At 42.2% G+C, this 25723-nt stretch overlaps 1 protein-coding gene across 22 annotated transcripts in view; it reads left to right on the top strand.

Moving 5' to 3' along the window:
• Window positions 1–25723, top strand: part of celf2 (cugbp, Elav-like family member 2) — an 874451-nt gene that overhangs the window by 786155 nt on the left and 62573 nt on the right. For all 22 annotated transcript variants that reach the window (XM_043714095.1, XM_043714096.1, XM_043714089.1 and 19 more), the window contains 2 exons: window positions 9507–9641; window positions 16710–16789. In XM_043714095.1, coding sequence (XP_043570030.1) covers window positions 9507–9641; window positions 16710–16789 — 215 coding nt within the window. The remainder of the gene's footprint in view (window positions 1–9506; window positions 9642–16709; window positions 16790–25723) is intronic.

Here is a 25723-nt window from a genome sequence, read left to right as displayed (position 1 = left end):
TTCAGAATCTTGTATGTTAAATGTTGCCACCCCTTTTCCTTTCTATCCTTTCCTATCTTTCCATAACACCTTGTATCCAAGAATATTTAATTCTCGGTTCTGCTTAACTATTAAAAACCAGGTAGTTATTAAAAATATATGGCTATTTGTGCCTGCATCTCTCTAACCCTATTTCTCACTTTTTGTACATGTACATAAATACCCTGTAACCCTCAGTTTGATGCTGCTGTATTCCCTGTTGGTCTGAATGCAAGTAATACTGCACTGTTTCTACTCGAGTGCTCTCTGTTTTGGTTTTGGCAAAATAATAGTACTTCACTAGTTAAGATTGTATTCCCTGAAATTTAGGTAATTAAGCTGTGATTGAAATTTCCGTGCTATTAAAGGGAGCTGGTATAGAAATAAGACTGTTTGTTTGTTTCTGCTGGTTCAAGAGTCTGGGGCGATAAGTCATTGTCTTAAAAATTAGAAACAGTCCTCTCAGGAGTGACAAATAGAAAATGCTGAAAAGGCTCAGGTCTGGCAGCATCAGTGAAAAGAAAAACAGAGTTAATGTTTAGAATCCAGTGATCTTTAATCAGAAATCTTAGAAATGAACTTAGGAAATACCTCTAAACTCAAAAGGAAGTAGAGGTTTGCTATTCGTTTTTGCAAATGGAGGTTGATGCTAGGTCGCTCGTTAATTTTAAAAGTGAGATTGATGCACTTTTCCTTAGAGAGGTTAAGAGATATGGGATTACTTCAGACACAGATCACTCGTGATGTCACTTAATAATGGAGTAGGCTCAAAGGACAAAACAGACACCTCCTCTTCCTATGCTCATCACTAATGAGTGGTTATGGACTTTTGGTAGTGCAGGGGATGCAGACAAACACACTTGATACCTGCATGCGCACATCACAAATCAACATGAGGTCTCATTGAAACATTTCCGATTCTTAAGGGACGATAGACGGTAAGTACTGAGAGGATGCTGCCCCTCGTGGGAGAGTCTAGGACCAGAAGGCATAGTCTCAGAATAAAGGGATGGCAATTTCAGACTGAGATGGGGAAGATTATTTTTACCTCCTGAGGGTTGAGAGCTTTTGGAACTCCTTGCCACAAAGAGCTGTGGAGGCAGAGTTCCTGGGCATATTTAAGGTTGAGATAGGTACTTTATCAGTCAGAGAATCACAGGTTACGGAGAAAAGGCAGGATGGGTGGATTTGGGGAATGTCAGATCAGCCACAATCCTATTGAATGATCAGAGACAAAAGAAACTGCAGATGCTGAAATCCAAAGTCGACAGGCACGAGGCTGGAAAAATACGCAGGACTGAAGAAGGGTTACACCAGAAATGTCGACTTCTCCACATCCTGATGCTGCCTGGCTTGCTGTTGAAGAGGGCATTGGCATGGGACAAGGTGATGCTAGGCACACGGACACACAAGATGGCTGCTGAGCCATTAGTTGGCCAATTTGACACACATGATGGCCGCAGGATTACAATATGGAGAGAAACAGCAGAGCAGATACAAACACTGCCTGGGGCCACCAGAATACCAGCACAATGCCCTCACAACCTAGTTGATTAGTTTAAGGCAGGTGGGGGAGAGAATACACATGAGTAGTGTATGCTGCCCACCGAAGTGCCTGGGTCCAGCCAACACCCCTTGTAGAAATGCTAACAGCTTGATACAGACTCAATGTAAAGTGCTAATAGCCAGGGCTGCAGCAATCGTCCTTCTCAAAAAGAGCAATTAGCGCCCATTATTATAGCAATGGATTTCCGTGGAGACAATAAAACTGACAATGTCTGCACTGAAACTGACAATGACCATGCAGAAATTAACAAAGGCTGTGCTGGAACTGACCAAGACTGTATCGAAACTACCAACGATTCTGCAGTGATTGCCAGAAACAAACCATGTTACAAAGGCAATAATTTCATCACTGCTGAAAATGTGTTGCTGGAAAAGCGCAGCAGGTCAGGCAGCATCCAGGGAACAGGAGAATCGACGTTTCGGGCATAAGCCCTTCTTCAGGAATGGCTTCCTGAAGAAGGGCCATTCCTGAAGAAGGGCTTATGCCCGAAACGTCGATTCTCCTGTTTCCTGGATGTTGCCTGACCTGCTGTGCTTTTCCAGCAACACATTTTCAGCTCTGATCTCCAGCATTTGCAGACCTCACTTTCTCCTCAATAATTTCATCACTGACTTATTGTATCACAAAATGTATAAAAGTACCTTGACATGTGCTCCGGGTCAAGAGAAGACTCGCAGCTGACCACTGTGCTGTTGGTGTCTTTCTCTCCCTCGAGTTCTGATATTTCCTTGTACAATAAACTCTATCACTGAACCCCGATTTTGACTCCAAGACTGATGTTTTTCCCCATGACACTGTTCTTCCAGCCTCCTGCCTGTCTCATATTGAATGGTCGAGCAGGCTTGAGAGGCTGAGGGGCTAACTCCTGTTTCTATTTCTTATGGTCTTATGGATATTGCGTTTTGATCAAGAACAATACCCTTGCACAATTTGTTTTTCCTTTAGCCTAGATGAGAAGTGCTGAGGCTATCTGTAATGCTGTACTCTACAGTCAATAATTCAGAGGCAGGATTCAGGCTTGGCACAAGGGCAGTCCATAAATGAAATGTGATCTCTATATACCATAAACATGGGATGAGTTGGTACAAACTAACCACACATTCTGCTTTCTCGTTTTGGGAATACCAGTTTAAAATAGATTTGAGAGAAGGCCCCCTGAACATATGGTACAAATGGATTCAGGACAATTATCTGCATCTTTGAAGAAACTAGTTATTGAAGGAGACAATAGAGCTGATATATGAAGCTCAGAGAGCTTCCTGCAGTCTAATGCCCTTGTCTTGTTCCCAAAAAGGTCCAAACATTTATTTCCTCATGTGTTAAGGTGTCCTCTTGATGCAGAAATGCAGGTGGAAGCACCACATCTTCTTGTACAGCTCTCGATGTTATCATTGTGCCTCATTAATTAGCCAAGCTGTAGTACAATTCATAAAATGTCTAAGATGGCACCCATCCTTAGCCTTAACATTGAGCTTGTGGATGCACATGACTTACCTGTATCCACATTTGGCCTTCTAGCACTTTTATGGCATCTGGCTAGCTATTGTAGGCTCTAGTTGGGGCAAGCATGATCGGTCACATCCCAAGCCTTCGCCATATGGACCCAGAGCATAAAACCAATCCTAATATGGCATCAATGGCCAAGCTCACTCCGAAAGGTGTATAGCGATGAGTGCAAAAACTTCAGTCACTCTTAACAGGACCCTGTGCATTTGGTAAAGTTTCATGTCTCAAGTGACGGTACGAAATTTGTCACCAAAGAGATTTCCTTCAGAAGACTGAACTTTTGACCCAGTGCATATGGAACACCTACAAAGGTGACACAATGTGATATGAGGAAAGACTGTAGGGTTTTCATGGATTCTAATTGATTCTTCCGGAATATAATTATGTTGGCTTGACCCAGTCCTCTTTGTACAGAACTGATGAATCTTTCATTTCACAGTTGACGATCGTGTTCAGAAGTTGTCTCTCACTGAGCCTCAAAATTGCAAGTGGAACTGTGTGAGAGCATAATCTTGACTTTTGTGATAAGGGATGTTCTCATTTATCTTGAACCGGTTTCAGAACAAACATTGTGGCCTTCAAAACAATACATTTTGAGATGTTTGATAAATAACAATGCTGTTTCTAAAACAAATGACACCCAAAAAAAAACAGTTTTGAGTAATAGTAATTATAAATTAAGTTGTCATAAAAATTCATAATGAGTATGCTTATGAATTTTCAAACTGTAATTAAATGCCATATGCTGACATTAACAAGCAGGAAGCTGGTTAATTAAATGAGACACTTTCGGAGCTGTTTCTACAATGACTGATTACTTGTTGGAGTCAGACCAGCCTTTGTATCAAAGGGTTTTGGGGAATGGAAACAATGGAAGAGGTGGATAGCATTCTCATATTTCCACCAATTACAAACAATGCAGAGACAGCACAGCTGATGGAGAAGTTTAAACCTTTGCCTAAAACATTATGGTTGGCCTGGCTCATTGTCTTGACTCAATTGGCAAGTGCACTGCCTGGTATGAGACTGAGCTACGTAGAACAGAAGGGTCACCAGCTCAATCTCCACTAAAGTTAAACTGGACGACATAACTAAAGTGATGATATTGGGTCATATATTTATCAAAATGATAAAATAAGGAGGTGAAATATCAGCCTGGAGCCCTGCATATGACTTGGCAGCAGTTTTGAAATTGAAAACCTGAGGTATCTAGGAGAAAGGGAGGACTAAAGGAGGCACAGACTAAAATCCTAACCAATACTGATTGAAAGTTGGAAGCAGTAACTTTGTTGCTTCAACATAGTGAAATACGGGACCAAAATCAATTCTTCATTAACCGTTTACCTTCCAATGGAAACTTCTAATCCTGTTGATTGTCCCCATGTCTGTTACACTTAGCACTGCACCTTGCATTTAAGGTAATGTATATGTCCCAAGAATATAATTTTGCGATGCTCTGATGTTAGTCATTTGCCTAGGATTCTTTTCAAATAGTAATTCATTGCATGGAGTGTAAGAAGTCCTTTGAGATGTTTCAATCTCGAGGGCACTACATAAATGCAACATTATTACTGTACACAAGTATAATTTTGAAGCCTGTGGCACTATGTTTTGAACAACTTTAAAGCTAGCCTTCACATGAGGGAATGGGCTCTTGCTGTCAGATCACTTGGACAGAAAGGATTTAGCTCATTTATAGATTGAAGGGTGCAGCAATATCTTTCATTTTACATAGAAACCTGAAACCTTAACTTCTCCAATTCTCAGTTCAACTCTTTCCCCTTTCACTTTGATTATCATTAACTAAATAGACTTTATTTTGAGCTTGTGCTATGATGGTTTTGTGTGCATTAATTACATTCAGAAAGATTGATGTGGTCAACAAATAAAAAGCATGAAATAATTGACTTTTCCATGAATGTAATGCTTCCTAAATAAACACTTGGAATTTTGAAAACAGAAGCAGATTTTGATCTAAAATAGGTGGGAAAATACTTGTATACTTGTATTCCAATCCAAAAATGTATGTTGGCAATTGGCAATAGCCGAAAGGTAGCCCTCAAATGCAGGGAAAAGTGGAAAGTTAACTTCAGAACTTGGAGCCATGCTGTATGACAATTAAATATCTCTCTGTTGCTGAAAGTTCCCAGCATTGCTGACCTTTATTCAGCTCTTGAATTAACAGAATAATTGGAGCAGCTCGCCCAAGATCACAAAACAGTTTTCCACAAAGCACTGTTTGGTCAATTTGATTGATGCTCCTCCAACCAAATTCACAATTCATCTTTTCCACTCAGTGTGAGGTTTATTTGTTCCTCAATTCTGTGAACTTGAGTCATCTCGTTGTTCACAAAGTGTGACATAAATGAAAATTAGATGTAGGGATAAAGGGATCAGTGGGTATGGGGAGAAAGCGTGAACAGGGAACTGCGTTGGATAATCAGCCATGACCACGTTGAATGATGGAGCAGGCTCAATGGGCCAAATGGCCTATTGCCTGCTCATATTTTCAGGATCATCCCACCTTGGCTGTTCTAGTGGCTAGGCCTTAATTGTGGTTGTTTTGAAATGTTTTTAATAACATCTTTATCGATTACTAGTTGAATTGTTTCCTATTAACAAACCCCTGAAGAAGCAAAAGCAACTTTAGTTTAAATGTCATGTGTGAAGTATGACACCTCATCCAGTTCAGTACTTCCTCATTATAGATATGAAAATTGTCATTATCAATGAATATGAATCATTGGCAGAATTCCACTGTAATTATTTTCTAATCAGCCAATCCAGAGATGTTATTGCACACCTCTGGAACAAGAGGGGCTTGAACCCCAGATCTCTGGGTTCGGAAGTCGGGAGAATTCCAGCAGAGTGACCTGCCTAATCAATCCAAGGTTTAAGTCAAGTAATTATAGCAAGGGACAAAGGAGAGAAGTGCCCTCGGTCTTTTGCAGTGCTGCAGCTCATTTTCTGATGCCTCCTGCAAGCTCTCTGTCTTGTCTGTGATCGGGATTTATGAAAACAAGACATTTTAAAAGCCTTCTGCTTTGTAACATAAAGTGCCTATGCTGGCTGTCTCCTCCTTCAAGAGGTTTCTGAAATATCTATCTGGTTTGGTCAATCCTTTGGTCAGTTGCCATAATAACACTTGTATGACTCAGTATTAACCTTGATTTGATCACTGTGAAGCACCTTGGCATGTTTGACTATGTTAACCATGCTATATAAATGCAGAGTGTTGTTGCCAATAAGTGTTTAGCCACCTCTGCTGAAATTTCTGACTCCTAATAAGTGTTTTTCAAAAGTGCCCAGCCACATTCATGTCTCATCCCAGAGGCTTTTGCATCAGCTGAAGATTTTAATCCACTTTCATACTTTGCATCTCTCTTGAAATAGAGAGGTTCTGACATTCAGGTTGGTCACTGTGTCTGTCATCAAACTCTAACCATATATGCGTGTCTGTGGTTTACCACCATTACAGTTGGTGTTGTTAGCATTTGTTACATAAGAACATTTAAAAAAAAAGGAGTAGACCATCAATTCCATTCAGCCTGCTCTGCCATTCAAAAAGATGATGCCTGATCTTTTCATGGACTCAGATTCACTTACCTGCCCACTCAGCATAAGCCTTAATTCCTTTACTGTTGAAAAATCTATCTTTGCCTCGAAAATATTCAACAAGGTAGCCTCAACTGCTTCACTGGGCAGGGAATTCCACAGATTCACAACCCTTTGGGTGAACTCAGTCCTAAATTTACCCACCAGTGGAAACAACCTCCCTGCTTCTATCTTCTCTATTCCCTTCGCAATTTTATATGTTTCTATAAGATTTCCCCCCCTCATTCTTCTAAATTCCAATGGGTATAGTCCTGGTCTACTCAGTTGTTCCTCATCAGGCAACCCCCTCAATGCCGGAATCAACCTCGTGATTGATTTTGTTGTGTTAGAGAATAGCCAGGTAGACTTGAGATGAATAGCCGCCTCCTGTTGCTATGTGCTGATCTACAGGGACTCTAAGTCAGAGCTTGTTTATCAGAGTTGCACCACAGAAGGTGTTCACCTTCAGGAATTCCAGAAAAGTTAACTCATCAGAGAAGTATCAAGTTCAGCCTCCATGTTTCCAGAACTCTAATAGATTAGGCTTCTTGATGCTGTAAACAGCAGTGGGTAATACCTGTCCAGGAATGAAAAGCTGGGGTGGAGCATCTCAGTCCAACTAGACAGGTAAAACAGTTAAAACCTGATAATTTAATGATGCCATTTACCACAGCCACCAGAGAATGTTATTTTTAACTAAACTTAAGGTTACAAAAACAGCAAATATCCAACCCTTCCAAATCAATTTGAGATTTTCTTAAAGTTCACAAAAACAAAGCTTTTGCTGTTTAAAAAGCATTGATTAGCCAATCACTCCATCTGTTCTGAAAATAGAAAGTTGGAGGACACACAACACCAGTTTGTAGCCCAACAGGTTTATTTGAAATCACAAGCTTTCAGAGTTCTGCTCCTTTGTCAGTTGAAGTCCCCTTCAGATGATGAAGGGCAATGGTTAAAAAGCTTGTGATTTCAAATAAGCCTGTTGGGATACAAACTGGTGTCGTGTGACGTCTGACCTTGTCCACCCCAGTCCAATACTGTCATCTCCACAGTGGGCTTGAGCTTGACAATTGTTGTCTCATTCTAATTCTGTCGTTGACTGCACTAACAGTGACTGGAAGCCTGTTTTTAAATGTGAATATTATTGTCTACATTGGGTTAAGCCAAATAGCTGCTGTCTGTTGAGCCGTGAGAAGGTGTCTGTTTGAAACAGTGACACAGATATATGGGGATGAGAAGCTTGATCCTAAATTTCCAAGGAAGGCTTGTAACTGCATGCTTTTTATTCTGACTCCAGGGAAAGTCTCTTGGATGTTGTGTAGCAACAGAATTGAGGAATTCAAGTACACAGAGTCTATTGTTATGATTTTCTCAAGAAAATCTCTTGCCTTCATAGCTCACAGCATGCGCCTTGAAGTAATCTAATTTGCAATAAACTGGATTTCCACTTTGAGTGTTCGAATTGTAAAATGCGTCATAAGACAATAAGATATAGGAACAGAATTCGGCCATTCAGCCCATCAAGTCTGCTCCGCCATTCGATCATGGCTGATATGTTTCTCAGTCTCACTTTCCTGCCTTCTCCCCATAGCCCTTGATCCCCATACCAGTCAAGAACCTATCTATCTCTGTCTTAAATACAATCAATGATGTGGCCTCTGTGGCAATAAGTTCCACAGGTCATAACCCTCTGGCTGAGAAAAGCCCTACTCATCTCACTTCTAAAGGGTTGTCCCTTCATTCTGAGGCTGTGCCCTTGGGTCCTTGTCCCTCCTTCTAGTGGAAACATCTCCGTGTCCACTCTGTCCAGGACTCCCTTTTACCTTTTAGATATCGTCAAAAATCTCTTGCAAGCTTTGTTTATATTGCTAGCTAGCTTACTGTCATATTTCATATTCTCCCCACATTTATTTTTTAGTTTTCCTCCGGTTTTTTTAAATCCTCTGGCTTTCGACGAATCTTCAACACGTTGTATGCTTTTTCTTTTGCTTTGATGCTGTTCCTGACTTCGCTGGTCAGCCATGGTATCTCATCCTCCCCTTAGAATGTTTCTTCTTCCTTGTGATGAATTTCTGCTGTGCCCCCCCCATGACACCCAGAAACTCCCGTCATTGTTCCTCCTATGTCTTCCCTGCTAGGACCACCTTCCAATCAACTCCAACCAGCTCCTCCCCCATATCTTTGTAGTTACTTTCACTCAATTGTAATACTGGTACATCTGATTCCAGTTCTCCCTTTCAAACTGCAGGGAGAATTCTAATTTATGTGGTCACCAACCCAGGTGCATTTTCTGAGGTGGTTACACTAAATCATGTCCCAAAAGTTTAAATCAGCCCTATATGCTTGAAAATATAGCAATTCACAAAATCTTTCTTGTATTATAAAGTTAATACAGTCTATTGAACAGAAGAGCATTAATCTCATCCTTTTTGTTAGAGTTGGGGCTGTATTTGAAGATGGGCATCCATGAGGGTTTTATTTGAGGGGGGGGGGGCAATGGTGATAACAACACCCACTTTTCATGATTTAATTTGTTATTCAAGCTAACTTGGGCAGTAGCTCACAAACAGAAATTGCTGGGAAAGCTGGGACCGGTCTGACAACATCTGTGGAGAGAAATCAGAATTAATGTTTCGAGTCCAGTGGTGGTTCCTCGGAACTAGGGGATAAAAGAAGATGCTGACTTCCAGGGTTGTGCGTGGTATCATCGTTACCTTGTACCTTCTCACCTCCCATCACATTGAAATGTTACTGGCTGAGAATAATGATCAAATGTTGCCACTAATGCCTCGCCTGCCTTTTCTTCTGTTCTCCCTTCCAGCTGTGGAAGACCGAAAGTTGTTCATAGGGATGGTTTCAAAAAAGTGCAACGAGAATGACATCCGAGTGATGTTCTCAACGTTTGGACAGATAGAGGAATGCAGAATTCTACGGGGACCTGATGGGTTGAGTCGAGGCAAGTGTACGCTCCATCCTGTTTTTTTTTTCCCTTTAGCTCCAAGTGCTAATTGGAGCTGTAGGTCACAGTCAATGAAGTAAGGTGGTGGATCTTCCATTCAAAATGTTACTTCTGGCATAGTGTTAAATCTCTAATCTCCTCAGGTGATATATTCAAGACACGAGGTGCTTATACTGTCTTATGACATGCTTCTCAGTTTTATTATCATTAAACCTTGACATTTGTCATGGCAATTCCAGAAGAGCCACTTCAAAAGTCAACCAGAACATAATAAATTTTGAGTTACACACATTACCAAGTGATTTTAGTCCTATTCCAGTTCCACAAATGTGACATGGTTAGTAACCTCCAATCTTGTCACCATCTGAGATTTATAGTAGCAATTATCAGACTCATAAAGGGTGTTTGAGACTTAGGCTAAGAATGAGATCAATTTGCAAATACTCCTGTGAATTTGAGGAAAGCTATGACTGTTAAGAAAATGGGTCCATTTGTAATTGCTTTCTCTGTCTTCCATACCGTGCCATCCCCCTCATAAAAAAAGGACACAAGCTTACAACAAACACACACAACAAAAGAAACAGGAATAGTTATAGTCACCTAATCATGGGAAGGATGCTACTGCTTTTGAGATCACACAGAGAAAATAACATTCCTGAAGTGGCACTGACTACGCAAAAGGCAGCTAGGAATCTACTTTATAATTTGCAGAGAGGATTCAGTCAACGTAGTATCAGGAGGATTGAGCCCATGTGTTTGGGATTGAATGAGATTTACACTGTTGCATCACATGCTTGTAACTAAGAGAGAAATGGTTTGCTGTTTAGTTTTTTTTCACGAAGTCTTCATCCTTTTTATCATTGTCTCACCTCTTTGCTGCCCCAGTTAATGAACTTTTATGAAATAGAATGAGAGAGAGCAGCAGATACTCTCAGGTGAAGTGAGACTCCTCCAAAAGCAGCAACATGGAGCTTGAAAATATTTCCTTGCCCTCTGTTTGTCAGAACACACGTACAGCCCAATTAGAGCAAGCAAGGGTCAAGAGATTGTCATGAGTATGAAAATTAAACAGATATTTTAGATTAGATTAGATTACAGTGTGGAAACAGGCCCTTCGGCCCAACAAATCCACAGCGACCCGCCGAAGTGAAACCCACCCATACCCCTACATTTACCCCTTACCTAACACTACAGGCAATTTTAGTATGGCCAATTCACCTGACCCTGCACATCTTTGGACTGTGGGAGGAAACCGGAGCACCCGGAGGAAACCCACGCAGACACGGGGAGAACGTGCAAACTGCACACAGTCAGTCGCCTGAGGCGGGAATTGAACCCGGGTCTCTGGTGCTGTGAGGCAGCAGTGCTAACCACTGTGCCACCGTGCCACCCAGTTAGGAGGTGTCTATTCTTTGCATGTAGCAATACATGGGTAATCCTTACTCACCCATCCCACTAACTTCAGAATCTTCTCATGAAAGTAGAAGGCAGAATATAGCTAGATGTCCAGGAGGGTCGAGCACGATTCTTTGGGAGGCTCTCTGTTTCCTTGCCTAACCACTTTGCAAACTAACCCCTAAGGGGTGTAAATTGTGCCCACCCATGCCCTCATTTTGTCTGATGTAGGGCATATCAGTAGTAGGAATGTCAATCTTAGATTATCACAGCTTGACAACAACTTGCACTTGACCCAGTTAAATGGGAGAAGAGGAAGAGATCTGAGGAGGCTGGTTGGGGCTGAGGTTGGACTTGATATTATTGATGACTCATGTTGTTATGGGTTTTGGGATCAAAGGGTAAACTTTGATGAGTAAGCAGGAATAAATGTCTCACCGACCCATGACTCCTGCCAGGGTCGGTAGAAAGGGAATCAGGGACTGTGAGAGGAAAGGAATGTTTCAGTCCATCACAAATGCTGCAGGGACTCACTCTCTAAAATGTATACTTGCAGCATTTTCTGTTTTTGGTTCCCTTTCTTTCCATCTCATCCACTCGAGCTCTGAAACTGTCAGTGCAGTCAACTCCTGGCTTCTAAAGGGTCAATGGTGCGAGTAAAATAATTGAGGATTAAACCAAAGGAAAAATAATAGCATTGACTGAGGTTTAGAATAAGCATTGTTCTGTCAGAAATGCTATGTCATTACCTTGAGAACGCTGAGCCTCTTTAATCAATAATTAATACCAGATTAAGAGCGACAGACCGGTTACCTCTTCTGGTTAAGTGGACCTTAGCAGGTTACAGCTGTGCATTATCAAGTAACAGCAACCCTTTTAAAGCAAAACCCATTCTGTAGGAAGTCTGCCCTTTTCCTGTAAGTTTTATGGGTCTGCACGGTGCAATGTTGTCTTTTCTTTTGCTTCCCACCCACAAACATGGAGGTAATTTAGCATTCGAGTAAAGGATGGAGTTCTGCTGGTGTAGATGCAGAGGTAATAGATGTTTGAGAAAGTGTGCTCTTTGACAGTGAGGTAAGTGCTTGCCTCTGATCATGTCAGACGGAAATTACTTTCTGAAGCCATACTGCGAACATAGATATTATTATTGAGTTGGAGGAAATGCAGAAAATGATGCAAGATTGCAAATTTAAAAAAAATTAAGTGAAGAAGGATGTTTCCATTAGCCTTCACTTGTCAACCAGAAGATAACCAACATTGAATATTTAACAAGGCAGGCTTGATATTAGCCCTATCTGTGTACCCTTCCAGTCATGGCAAGACCGATTTATCAGTTGTCTAGAGAAACGTAGGCAGCTCAAGAAAAAGATAAGACTGACAAGTTGTAACTTTACAGACATTTCGCCACAGGTACTAGGAAGCTTCTAGAATTGTAATTTTTTTTTCCACACACAATTAAATGAGTCCAGTAGTATCTTTTTTTAATTGATACAAAGTGAGATTAATTTGCTGGTAAATTTAAACTTGGTCATGTGTAGAGGGGAAAAAAATATATTAAAATATGATTTAAGCCAGCAGGTAGCTTGAACAAGCAAGCTGGATGGGATCAACTTTAAAGCATCTTCAATTCCCGACGACTCCTTGTCTGAAATATACTCTGAAAAACGGGATGCAAGTTGTGCTGTCAGTCTGTCCTCCCATGCATATACAAGGACTAGGTGTTTCTTCAAAAATGGAGATTGTTTTTGACACTGAAATAAAAATAAACATGAAAAATTTCAATTTATTTTCCTTGTTAAAACTGGAAGACCTTCAAATATAGGAGCAGAATTAGGCTATTTGGCCCATTAAGTCAGCTCTGTCGTTCGATCATAACTGATATGTTTCTCAAGGCGGGAGTGGGTACTGCAGATGCTGGAGATTAGAGTCAAGATTAGAGTGGTGCTGGAAAAGCACAGCAGGTCAGGCAGCATCCGAGGAACAGGAAATTCAACGTTTCAGGCAACGTCTCATCCTGATGAAAGGCTTTTGCCCGAAACGTCGATTTTCCTGCTCATCGGATGCTGCCTGACCTGCTGTGCTTTTCCAACACCACTCTAATCTTGACACTGATATGTTTCTCAACTCCAGTCTCCTGACTGCTCCCATAACCCTTGATCTCTTTACTAATCAAGAACCTATCTATCTCTATTTTAAAGACACTGAATGGCTTCTTGTGTCTGACGCTAATTTCTGGTGGATCGCTCAAAGAGGGGGATGGGATGGGTTCCATATCCGTACGTGAGAATCACTGTCTTGTCTCTTCCAAAGCTTTAACTACAAGCAGCAGCTTCATGTTGAATTGTTCAGCCTATGCGCCCTGCACCCATTTCCCAAATGAAAGAAGGGCTTTCTGTGTATCCAGCAGTCTGTCTATCAATGCCAACCAATTATGTCCAAGTCACAACATTTCGTGATTGCTTCAAATCAAAAGAAGCCGACTGGAAATAGGCTCCAAATTTACATCATCACTGCCTCTCTCATCACCGTCGTTTCAACTCTTCTCCAGCCTTCTCCCTCTTTTCCCCCTTTTTCTCTCTCTCTCCCAATCTCTGATTCTTTAAATCTCAAGTATTGTTACAACCACTAAAGGGGAGATTATGGCTTTGAAAATATGTATTGCCGTACGAGTAGACATATACTTTCCAGTTATTTGCAAAATTTCCTTTCCTCTGGCAACCAGAGATGAAGACCCTTTGAAATATGGGACAAATTAACTTCAGTTTTGTGATTCAGAATTGTTACAGTTTATTAAAGAACAAACATGAGCTTTTCTACATACATTAGATTTACATGAAAATATAGTTCAGCGAAAGGTCATTCAGCTTGACCAGTTGGGGCTTCCCTGAAACCTCCACCCAGATTTCCTTATCTAACTCAACTCTCTCTCTCTCTCTCTCTCTCTCTCTTCCCCCTTCTTCCACCCCCCCCCCCCCCCAATAAGCCTGCCTGACTTCCCATTAAGTGTCTCCATACAGTACTATTCACTTCAGCCACTCCCTGTGGTAGACTGTTCCATGTGCTCACCACTTTTTGGGTAAAGAAGTTACTTCGGAATTCCCTGTTGCAGTCCAGAATTCTTGGTCACTGTCTTGTATTAGTTTAGAGTGGTGCTGGAAAAGCACAGCAGGTCAGGCAGCATCTGAGGAGCAGAAAAATCGACATTTCAGGTCAAAGCCCTTCATCAGGAATGCTGCCTGATCTGCTGTTCTTTTCCAGCACCACTCTAATCTAGACTCTGGTTTCCAGTGTCTGCAGTCCTCACTTTTGCCACTGTCTTGCATTGACCACCTCTAGATTTCTCTTCCCCGAAAGAGGCAACATTCCCTCTGCTTCCACTGCGTGAAATGTGACCATTTCCAATTCCAGACGCAGTGAAGCACAAATGAAACAGGGTTGTTATGAATTTTCAGCCCTCACACCCAACACCAACTATAAGCTCCAGATGAATGCGTGACCGTCGAGATGTGAAGCTCATCCGAAGTCCCTTATGCCACCGAGACTGGATTGTGATTATGGGAAATACAAGCACAAAAAGTTAACCAATCTGAAATAAAGGCTAGCGTTGTGCAGCAGGACAGTTTGCAACTGAAAGATGAGAAGTTGTTTTTTTTATATACCAGTTGAGAGTTTGTTGACAAATATTTGTATCTGAATGTTAACCTGTCCTTTCTCTTTCAGTTGCTGACTGGCCTGCGCTCATCTAGTTTTGAGGGCTTGCAGCCTAGATTTTAAAAGAAACTAAAGCCCATGCAGGTCATCTCTTGCCCACCCAGAGAAAGGGAGGACCACACATGCTGGAGATCAGAGTCGAGAATTATGACGGTAAAAAAGCACAGCAGGTCAGGCTGCATCAGAGGAGCAGGAGAGTTGATGTTTCGGGCATAAACCCTTCATCAGGAACAAGCCCTTCATCCTGATGAAGGGCTTATGCCAGAAGGGTCGACTCTCTTGCTTCTCAAATGCTGCGTTACCTGCTGTGCTTTTCCAGTGCCACATTTTTCGATCTCTTGCCCATCCAACCAACCACCAGCCCCAGTCGAGAAACACACAGAGCCACACATAAAACTCTGGCTTACGCTAACTTGGTCAAAGTAAAAGCCAACGGGCAGTAATATTACAACATTGTAGCTTCAGAATCATAAAACATTCCAAGGTGCTTCTCAGCAACAAAACATGATACCGGGGGCCATAGAAGGAGAACTCACAACAGACTGACAAAGATTGGAGTCAAATACGCAGGTTTAGGGAAGAACATGAAGATAGACAGAGAGGGACGGAGAGGTGGTGAGGTTTAGGGAGGGAATTCCACATCTAACTTCCCATGTGAGAATAGAGCGAGGAAATTCAAGGAACATGAAGGAGGCAAGGATTGGAGGAGCACAGTTATCGGGGTGGTGCTGGTTTGATGGTGCTAAAGGAAGTTAAAACAACGAGACTGAGGATTTGAGAATGACAATGAAATGTTTGAAATCAGTGTGGTGCCAGACAGGGATCACTGTAGGTTGATAAACCGGGGAGTTTCACAAAGGGTTTTGATTCTTTCCTCATTGTTTAGGGTGGATTGGATGACAGCTGTCCAATTTAGGGAGGTGAATCAAAATGAAATTTAAAACTAACTGAACAGTCGAAATACAATATAGATCTGCCTCACGGTGTCTTCCAAAATGGGTCATTGATGAAAATGATCATTTCTAACCATGTGATTTTGTAAATAGTACAAATCTGAGAAGAATATGATAATGCAAAGGTTGGTATTTGGTACAATTATATGGGACCACTCGTTTCACCAAAGCTTTTTCTGAATTCCAATGTGATGTCAAAGGTGAGCTCAGCGCCCTGTAACCTTAGAGGTCTGTCATTCCCCTGTGTCATAGACGCCTCTGGTCAGACAAAGTATAATTTTGGAAGGAAAACATCACTTTGGCTCCATTCTATTACCAACCTCACCTTAAGCATCTTGGCTATGCCACCAGTTCCTTACCTCTTACAGCCCTGAGACAGCGCACCATCAGAAACGTGACTGTGCAAACATACTAATTGAAACGAAAAGAAGGAAACAGGAACTGAGTTTATGAAATTTACTTAAATCAGGGAAGCAATACGTGTTATTTTAGATTCACCCACGAAACAAAATGTACAGTTAGCCCGTTCCTCCTCACCTGGACCCTCTCAGCCCACTCCGTGTAGAAGTGTGGTTTGAGAGTCTCAATGGAAGCAACAATCGTGTCCATTTAAACCACAGCAGACAGCAGCAGTAGCTGGGATCCATGTGCACTGAGATTGTACAGCACAGTGAGTTCTATGTCATTTTTCCAGTGCGACAGCTGTGTATGTAAAATGGTGTGTTGACCTATTTTCCTTTCTCTCGTGAGTGCATTAACCAAGGTGCTTTCGGGGCCGACAGCAAGGGGAGGGAAGGCATGGCTTGCTCTGACTGCTCTTGGCTAAAAGAAAAATGCCACGTGAAAATGAAATGTTAAAAAGCTGTTGTATTTTTATGTACTACTGAGAACAGTGTCGTCTTGTGGCCGTTCTCGTAGAGTTGTGTTGGTTTAACAAGCGTCCAATCCTCTTGTCTTGTTGTTTTTTTTTGTCTCTCCTGCTCCCCTGTCCCCCTTGTCCCCACAGGCTGTGCATTTGTCACGTTTTCCACAAGGGCAATGGCACAGAATGCAATCAAAGCCATGCACCAGTCTCAGACCATGGAGGTACTGTATCGTCTGCCCTTTACTTGTTTCTTTGTGGATATTGTAGAATGTGGTGAAGCTGCAGTATATAACGTTGCAAGGAGGTCATCTCTCGCTCCCAACTGTTGTAGCTTTTTCCAAGTATTGGTGTGTATGTGTGTGTGTATCTTGACAGCTGAAAATGCTACAACAATGCAAAGAGGTCATTGGCTGCATTTCACAAGTTCTTCCTAATATTCTCAAAGCTCCTCCTGAATTACCACCAGGTGGATCGCACACAACATGTGCTCACCATTGTGTGAAGAGGTGAAACCTTTTCTTCTGGGGGAAAATAAACAACAATTTAGTTCCCCAAAGGTAGAGGGTTGCCAGAGAAGCTCGGTTGACCTGCTTCCCAGTGTGGAACTGCACATAAAGATCTCTCCCAAGGCAAACCTGCAAGTGCTAAGAGGGGAAAAGCAATGAGGGGACAGGGTGTGTAAATGTTTTCAGTCAAATTGTTCAGACAGTTTGGAGGAGGCAGGACTTGACGCCAGGCTTTCCTTGCTCAGAGACAGGATCACTCACTGTACCCAACTAAATGGATAATGTTTCCAAAGACCTGGCGCATAAACATAATGGATCAAATGGCCTCCTTCTGTGTAGCAAGGGGTGATCCCTCATCTGCATTGAGCCAGTTGCACTCAGTCAGAGGAGTGCTATAGCAAATCAGGGTTCAGAGGGTAGAACAAATTGACCAGGCAACACAACTCTGCATTTGACAACAGAGAGCCTTCTCGGAGACGTGAGCAATTTGGGATTGAGTGAGGCTTGACCACTGTGCCCACATTTGGACTTTGCTATTAAGGAACTTAAATACACCCTCAAAACCACTTGGTTACCAGAAGTCAGTCAGAGACCCTGCAGAGCCAAGCATCTCAGACACCCACACAGAGCTGGATTCTGAAAGCAGAAAGGCTGTCTGAAAAGACCACTTCATTCTTTCTCATGCAATTCCAGTTCATTTGCTAAAAGTTGTGTGCGTGTGGATAGCAGGGTGAGGATGTGATTAGCCTCCATGGCGATGCCTTTGCAGTCAAATAGCCTGCCAGCATTTGCTGTCATTACTGCCATCACCCCAGGGGGAAAATATCTTGGGAGGAACTTGGAAGTGATTTAGTGCAATGCAGGCTCAAATTAGTAACTGAATTTATTAGCCTTTTCAAAAGGAAACCTACTGCTCACAATATAATGGGGCTTGCAAGAAAATATACTGCAGCTTTAACCAGGGTGGAATGTGTTGGGAGAAGGTAACTTCCTGGAAATTACAGCTTTATAACAATCTGCATATGTCTTCAAACACTGTTTAACCACAGGTCTTAAAGAATGTAGCGCATTAAATTCATCAACTAACAACTTGTTGCACTCATTAAAAATAAGATTGACCTCTCTAATTGCTCAGTGGTGGCTGTGGTACTTAACTTAATCGCAAAGCAGATGTTGAAATCAGCAATGTCCTACTAAGAGACCAAAGGTTAAACATGTTTTAATTTGTTTTTGCTGTGTTTTTTTTGGACCAAACCTCCGCTTAACAGGGAATTGGCATCAAAAGCTAAATTAACTTCTTTCTCATCCATGTGTTGTTTAATCTTTTGTGGTGGTTACGTTTTTCTGTACTTGTTTTTCTCCCCCACCCTCTTCTCCCTGTATATTCCAATATGAGCTATGAAGTCTGTTCTTTTTCTCTGCTTTTTAATGGTTGTTAAGGCATCTGGTTCAAGCTGCTAATAACAACAGTGTTATCACGTTGCACATGGACGGAATTAATCAATTCATTTTTACATAGTTGCAAACAACAAGAGGTCATTTGTCCTATCATTTTTTTTCAAAAGAATATTTTATAAATATGTATAAGTACACTGCAGATTAAATTACATTGCAATTTATTTCAATACAGTAATTGGCACTGCTTACCAAGTTATTACTTACAATACATGTCTCAAGTATAAAGCTCTGGTGCAGACAGTCGAGGGGACTTTCCTCAGGTTCGAGTTCCTCCGAAGTTGAAAAAGAAACATTTGATTTACCCACAGCCAAATGGGTTACAGCATCATGTCTCTCCTCTCTTCCCCCTTCCATTCAGATCTCAAACTAAAGTAGAAGATCAACAGGTTAAAGTTGCATTTGTGTAGTGACTTTAATATAGTAACTCATTCCCCAACAAAATGCGACACTGAACCAACTCAAGGTGATGTCTTTATCAGCACATTTAGAAAGGAGTCAGCAAAGTTGGGTCACCTATCATTCATATTCAGACCTGTTTAAAAGGCAGTGAGATCAAAGTGGTTCTCATAACATTTGCTCACCTCCCCAAAAGCTGTTTTCCACAAGGTTGATGGGAACCGGGATAAAAACTGTGGGGCCTGAATTTGTTTTCTCCTGCCTGCTAAATTATTCCAAATTTTTTTTTATCAGCTGTATTCAGACTTTCCTTCCAATCAATGTGTTCTTTTTTAAATGTGTGAAAACTTGGTCGTAGCCTGCTTCATGCTAACACCATTCCATTCAGCTTTTACCTTATCTAAATCATTTAATAATAAACTGACTGCACCAACGTATAGCATTCTGTCACAACCTTGTGCAGTGTAAGTGCTAGAAATAAGGGTCAGTGTCATTGGCGTAGGCAGGGGTGGGAAATAGATGCTAATCGCGACCCTGTCTCTCTCGCTTGCTCTCTCTCTCACACACACACACCCTCACACATACACACCCTCACACACACACACTCACACACACATTTTCTCTCTCTCTCTCTCTCACATACACATACACACGCACGCACACACACGCACGCACACACACCCCTCCTCCTCTCCCCACTGTGTAGTGTGTGCCTGGCATTTCCTCCATCCTATGTTTAAATTCTGTGCTGCTCTCACTGGTGGGGCCCAGGTGTAGAGGGCCAACACTTTAGTTTGAGATAATCGATAAATATTGCCTGTCGAAAGTCAGCCCAGACTGAGTCAGCATCGTCAGGAGAGGAGGCAAGGAATCCTGTAAGACAGTAGAAGTTTTTATTTTCTGAATGAGGCATTGACACTGACTGACAGCCTGCAAGCCCGCTTCTGTGTTCACTCCCCAGGCAGTGAGGTCAGAATTCAGAAGTGGAGTCCAGGAGTCATTGCAGGAGAGAAGAAAAGATGATTAATGAGTCTTTTACATGACAGACCACCAAGTGGCTGCAGGACTGATGGAGGCTATTCAGCCTCTTTGAGTTCATGCTGGCTATCTCTGCAAGAGACCCTTAGCTGGTTCCACTCCCGCCAACCATCGCCTTGCAGCTCATGTACTTTTGTTGTTCCCCGTTCAGGTGCCTGTCCAGTTTCTTGTTACAATTGAATCTCTTTACTGTCAGAATGCACCCTGATCCTGACAATACTCATGTAATAGAAATGGAAATTTAAATCACATGCTCCTTCGCGCTCAAGTGATGTCAGGGCCCTGTGTCAGCTGGGGGAGAATTTGCCTTGTGACCCTTTGGATTCTTTTGTAAGGCCTTTAAGCCTGTGTCTTCTTGCTCCTTTTGCACCTGTAGGAATAGTTTCTCCCTATCTACTGCCTTGACCCCTCATGATTTTGACCACCAAACAAATCTCCTTCCAACCTTCTCCAAGGTGAATAATCTCAGCTTCTGCAATTTATCCACGTAAGTTTCACCCCAGATCCTTGGATGCATTCCCATTATGTGGAGGAGCCGGTGTTGGACTGGGGTGGACAAAGTTTAAAAATCACACAACACCAGTTTATAGTCCAAAACGTTTGTTTGGACATACAAAGTTGAACTTCCAGATAAACCTGTTGGACTATAACCTGGTGTTGTGAGACTATTTTTTACTTTGCCCATTCCCATTAAGCTGACTTCACCCAGTAATCAGCAATAACATGGGAAGCCCAGCTCACACATTTCCCATTGATCAGAAGCAGGGGGTTCCCAACATCTGAGCATTTGTCAACTTCCCAGCAAACAGAGCATGGTCAAACACTAGAGGTCTGGATACCTGCCAACATACCATTGTGTAGCTAGTCACTAGATGGTATTAAGAAGTTTGGCACTAAATCCTTCCCCTCTACCCCAGCTACTGTCTCGACTGAATAACTAGAGACTGTTCCATTGGCAGAGTTTATGGGCTTAAGTTTGAGCACAGAATCAATAGCAACACGAGGCAAAACTTGCAGACTCAGCTGTAATGTGCGCTGCCTGAGAATGCTGTGGATGCAGTTTCAAAGAGAATTGGATCATTATTTGAAGAGAGAGTATTTACAGAGCGATAGGCTAGTGGGGAGAGGAAGTAGACAAGTTGCTTGTCCAGAGAGCTGGCATGGACATGACTGGCCAACTGGCCTCCAACTGCGTTGCCATGCTAGAGCTCTGCCTGCAAGAGATACAGGTACATCAGGGTAAATGAAGGAAACAACCAGAAATTCAAACTAAAGAAGAACACACCTTTATGATTGACATGGTTCCCATAGTTTAAATTCATGAACGCATTAATGCAGAGACTGTAGGAGGGAAGAGAAACAGAGATAACACTTTGGGTCCAATGTGACTCCTCTTCAGAAGTCATTTGTTAAGCTAATAAGACACTTTGTCAGATCAACCTGGCTCTGTTACATCAACAACTATCACTGTTACATTAATTTCAGGAGAGGGTCAAAATGAGCAGTGCCCAGAGATGTCCCCATTTCCAAATGTTAACAAGTGAGTGTTCTTCACTGAGTTCCTGTCAGTGCTAAAAGATCCCCCAACAAGCTGCAAACTCTGCTTCCATGCAGATTTTCAAAGTCTTTTATTAAAATATTACATGCTTTTGTGTTTTTTTTATCTTCTCTTTGGAGAAGATGTCAGTTATTATTTGGCCCAAAATATAGCAGAAATTGAATCCTCTGTCAACACTTTTTCTTACACCATATTTCGTAAAAAGAGAAATGAAGTAATTACTTTTGCCAAGTATCTTTTATCAGAAACCTTCCTTATCAAAGTTCTCTCACCTCTGAAGTAGTAATGTTACCACGTTAACTTTGAGAATGCTTTATATTCTGCAAGGAACAAAAGACCCCAAAATTAGAGCTGATGTTGTACAAGGTTGAAACTTGTTCTTGAGGGCTTCAGTTTGAATTCTGTTTACTGTGACATTTAAGTGAGCCATTCAGCTCAGAGGGTGCACTGGGGCAATCCACAGTCTGCATCAATTTAACTTGTTTTGGGTTCTGGATTAGTGGTGCTGGAAGAGCACAGCAGTTCAGGCAGCATCCGAGGAGCAGTAAAATCGATGTTTCGGGCAAAAGCCCCTACAGTATTCCTGGTGAAGAGCTTTTGCCCGAAACGTCGATTTTACTGCTCCTCGGATGCTGCCTGAACAGCTGTGCTCTTCCACCACCACTAATCCAGAATCTGGTTTCCAGCATCTGCAGTCATTGTTTTTACCTAACTTGTTCTGGGCCCAAGCTGCTATGGACTGAGGGTCAATGGCCATGGTTCCTGTTTCTTCATCTGTGCAGTTCTGTCTACCAGAAAGCGTACTTGTTTTTAATTTAACCTTTTTTTTTAAACCATCCTGTTCAGAGATGTTATTACACACTTCTGGAATGGGTGGGACTTGAATTCAGTACACCTGGTGCAGATGTGCACATGACCACTGTGCCACAAGAGGGCCCTCAAATTAAATTTCCCCAGGTGTCAAGTTATTTTCAAATCAATACGTGCATGGATTTTATTACACACACCTGGTGCATGTAAGACTTGAACCTGGGCCTCCTGGTCCGGGGTAGTTACACTACAACCTGAGGGCTCTAGAAAGTATATATACAATATATAGAGAAGGGAAACAGAACCTTCGCTTCAACTCATCCATGCTGACCAGATCGCCTGAATAAATCTAGTCCCATTTGTCAGCATTTGGCCCATATCCTCCTAAACCCTTCCTATTCATGTACCCATCCAGATGCCTTTTAAATGTTATAATTGTACCAGCCTCCACCATTTTCTCTGGTACCACCCTCTGCGTGAAAAAAATGCCCCTTTTAAATCTATCCCCTCTCACGTTAAATCTCAAAAGAAAGAGAGAATTGTTTTCAGAAATGCTGGTTGTCTCAATAATTGTCTCTAATTGTCTCTTACATAATAGAAGGCCACTTGGGACAAAGTGTTGAAAATAAGCGAGTGCCAATGGCATTGGTGCCTTCAGGACGAAAGAGAATTAAGGGCATCAGAGTTCAGACAGTGGGGCAAAAAGCTGTTATCCATTGGTTCCAGTATGAATGTAGGGGTAGAGAGGAAAGGCAGAGGATGATATGTATCCATGTTCTTGCTGTTAGAGTTTTGTAGTAGAGAGAGAGAGAGAAAGGGAGGGTAGGAGGAATGGTAACAGAGGAGAGAACATTGCTCCCATTTACACAAGCAACATTCCAGCAGGTTCAGACCAGAGCAAATAATGTCCCTGTGAGCTACATGTATGGAAAGCATGCTATCCATTAAATAATATTATCCTTCAGTATTTTTATGTGATAAACGCTTAGACCATAAGACATAGGAGCAGAAGTAGGATATTTGGCTGATCAAGTCTGCTCTGCCATCCAATGAGATCATTTCATATACAATTATCAATAAGGGAAGATAGTGGCCTCGATGTTGTTATTGCTGGGCTGGTCATCCAGAGATCTGGGTTCAAATCCCATCACAGCAGAAAATTTGGAATTGAGAATCTAATGATGACCGTGAATCCTTTGTTGATTATCAGGAAAAATGTATCTGGCTCACTAATGCCCCTTAGGGCAGACAATGTGTTGTCCTTATCTGAGCTGCTCGACATATGACCCACAGTAATGTGGTTGACCATTAACTGTCTTCTGGGCAATTAGGGGTGGGCAGTAAATGTTGGCCTAGCCGGTGATGCCTGTGTCCTGTAAGGCATTTTTAAAAAGTATAAGGGAGATAATTGGTCATGTTTTATCTGAAAATGGACCAATCTTGAAATTTTGCTCCCTGAACATATTTCTGATCCCATTCTAAAGCCACGTGCAAAAGTCTGTCAAATATTTCCTCTTGGTTGGATTATGAATTCCTTCTCCCAGTTCTAGTGACACCTGTGTACAAAAGAAAGTAAAAACATGCAACTGTAGAATGGCAAATAGCTGCGGGGTCAATAGATGTGAAAAGCACAGCAGATCAGACAGCATCCGAGGAGCAGGAAAGTCAACGTTTTGTGCCGAAACCCTTTGTCAGGGCTGAGGAGGGGGAGTGGAGCCCAGAAGTAAATGGGAGGGTGGGGCTCGGGGAAGGGTTGGTAGTATGGTTATAGGTGGATGCAGTTCAGGGATTATTGTGATTGGTCAGTGGGAAGCAAGGAGTGGATGGGTGAATAGGAAGATGGACGGGTATGGTCAGGTCAGGGAGGTGAAGGGGAGGGATTTTGAAGCTGGTGAAGTCAATATTGAGGCCATTGGACTGTAAGTTTTCCAGGCGAAATATCACTTGGCGTTCGTCCAGTTTCCGTTGGTGTCAGCCTTGACAGTGGAGGAGGCCAAGGATGGACATGTCGCCAACAGAATGGAAGGGGGAAATTAAAATGGATGGCAACCGGAAGGTTGGGTTGGTTGATAGCTGCAACTTACTTTCCTTGGGTGTTGTGAAAGCTTGAATGCTCCCATTCAGGGATGGTTATAGGTCAGAGGACCATTGCTGTCTGCCTGTCTACCAAATCTGGAGAAACACTGAGATTTGGATGTCCCAGTGTGGAGGTCATAAGAGTTCCAACAAGCATAGACCCCTGAGCAAAACTAGCCCTTGGAGGACAACCTGAAGACACAGGGATGGAGGCAGGTGAGGATGGGAGATCTGTGGCCAACAAGCAAAATGACCATCTCAGAGTTGACCAGGTGGATGGTGGCAGGGGACATGGGGCTAGAAAGCAGAAGTTGGAGCCTGAGAGGCTTGGAATTCCCAAAGAGATGAGTGAGGGGAGTAATTATTTTGATAGTGAGTTCATCCTCCCTGGAAGATTTCCAACTGGCCAGGCAAGTGGCTTTTCAAAACCTGGCAAGATTACTTCCAACATTTCTGATCTCCGCATGTCTTTCAGCAATGGAAGTCCTCAGGTGGATGGGTGAAATGGTGTTCCTTTGAAGAATGTTGTGCATTCACTTTCCCTCACTGCTGAATGATATGTGCCTCTGTATAAACAGGGCAATATTGATGCATCAGAAACTTTGACAATTACTGTTGGAATTGGCTCAATGTTGTCTGATTATTTTCTTTGCAAAAGAACCCTGTGGATCTGTCCCGCTGGACATCACACAATGTTACAAATGCATGACAATCTTGAATAAAGAGTAAACCCACTACCTGAAATTTACAAGCTGCCCTCTGATTGGTCTCAACAGTTTGTATGTTACCAAGGTCTGGTTCTTGAGAACTTGAGCAGTCAGTGAGCAATACCTTGGGAGATCTGCTAATAGAAGGATAAAATTGGAAATGATATGGGGAAAAACAAAGTGTCATGGAGAGAATGGTCTGTAAAAAGAAAGAGAAGCAGTCATAATTGGCCAAATGGCTATTTGTAAATCTTAGCAGGACTTATACACTTAATGGTAAGGTCCTAGGGAGTGTTGCTGAACAAAGAGACCTTGGAGTGCAGGTTCATAGCTCCTTGAAAGTGGAGTCGCACATAGATAGGATAGTGAAGAAGGTGTTTGGTATGCTTTCCTTTATTGGTCAGAGTATTGAGTACAGGAGTTGGGGGGTCATGTTGCGACTGTACAGGACATTGGTTAGGCCACTGTTGAAATATTGTATGCAATTCTGGTCTCCTTCCTATCAGAAACATGTTGTGAAACTTGAAAAGGTTCAGAAAGGATTTACAAGGACATTGCTGGGGTTGGAGGATTTGAGCTACAGGAAGAGGTTGAATAGGCTAGGGC

Source organism: Chiloscyllium plagiosum, chromosome 23 (assembly GCF_004010195.1).
Source record: "Chiloscyllium plagiosum isolate BGI_BamShark_2017 chromosome 23, ASM401019v2, whole genome shotgun sequence".
NCBI classification, from domain to species: domain Eukaryota; kingdom Metazoa; phylum Chordata; class Chondrichthyes; order Orectolobiformes; family Hemiscylliidae; genus Chiloscyllium; species Chiloscyllium plagiosum.
The sequence above is the reverse complement of the archived record's forward strand: the minus strand, read 5'-3'. Positions and strand labels throughout refer to the sequence as shown.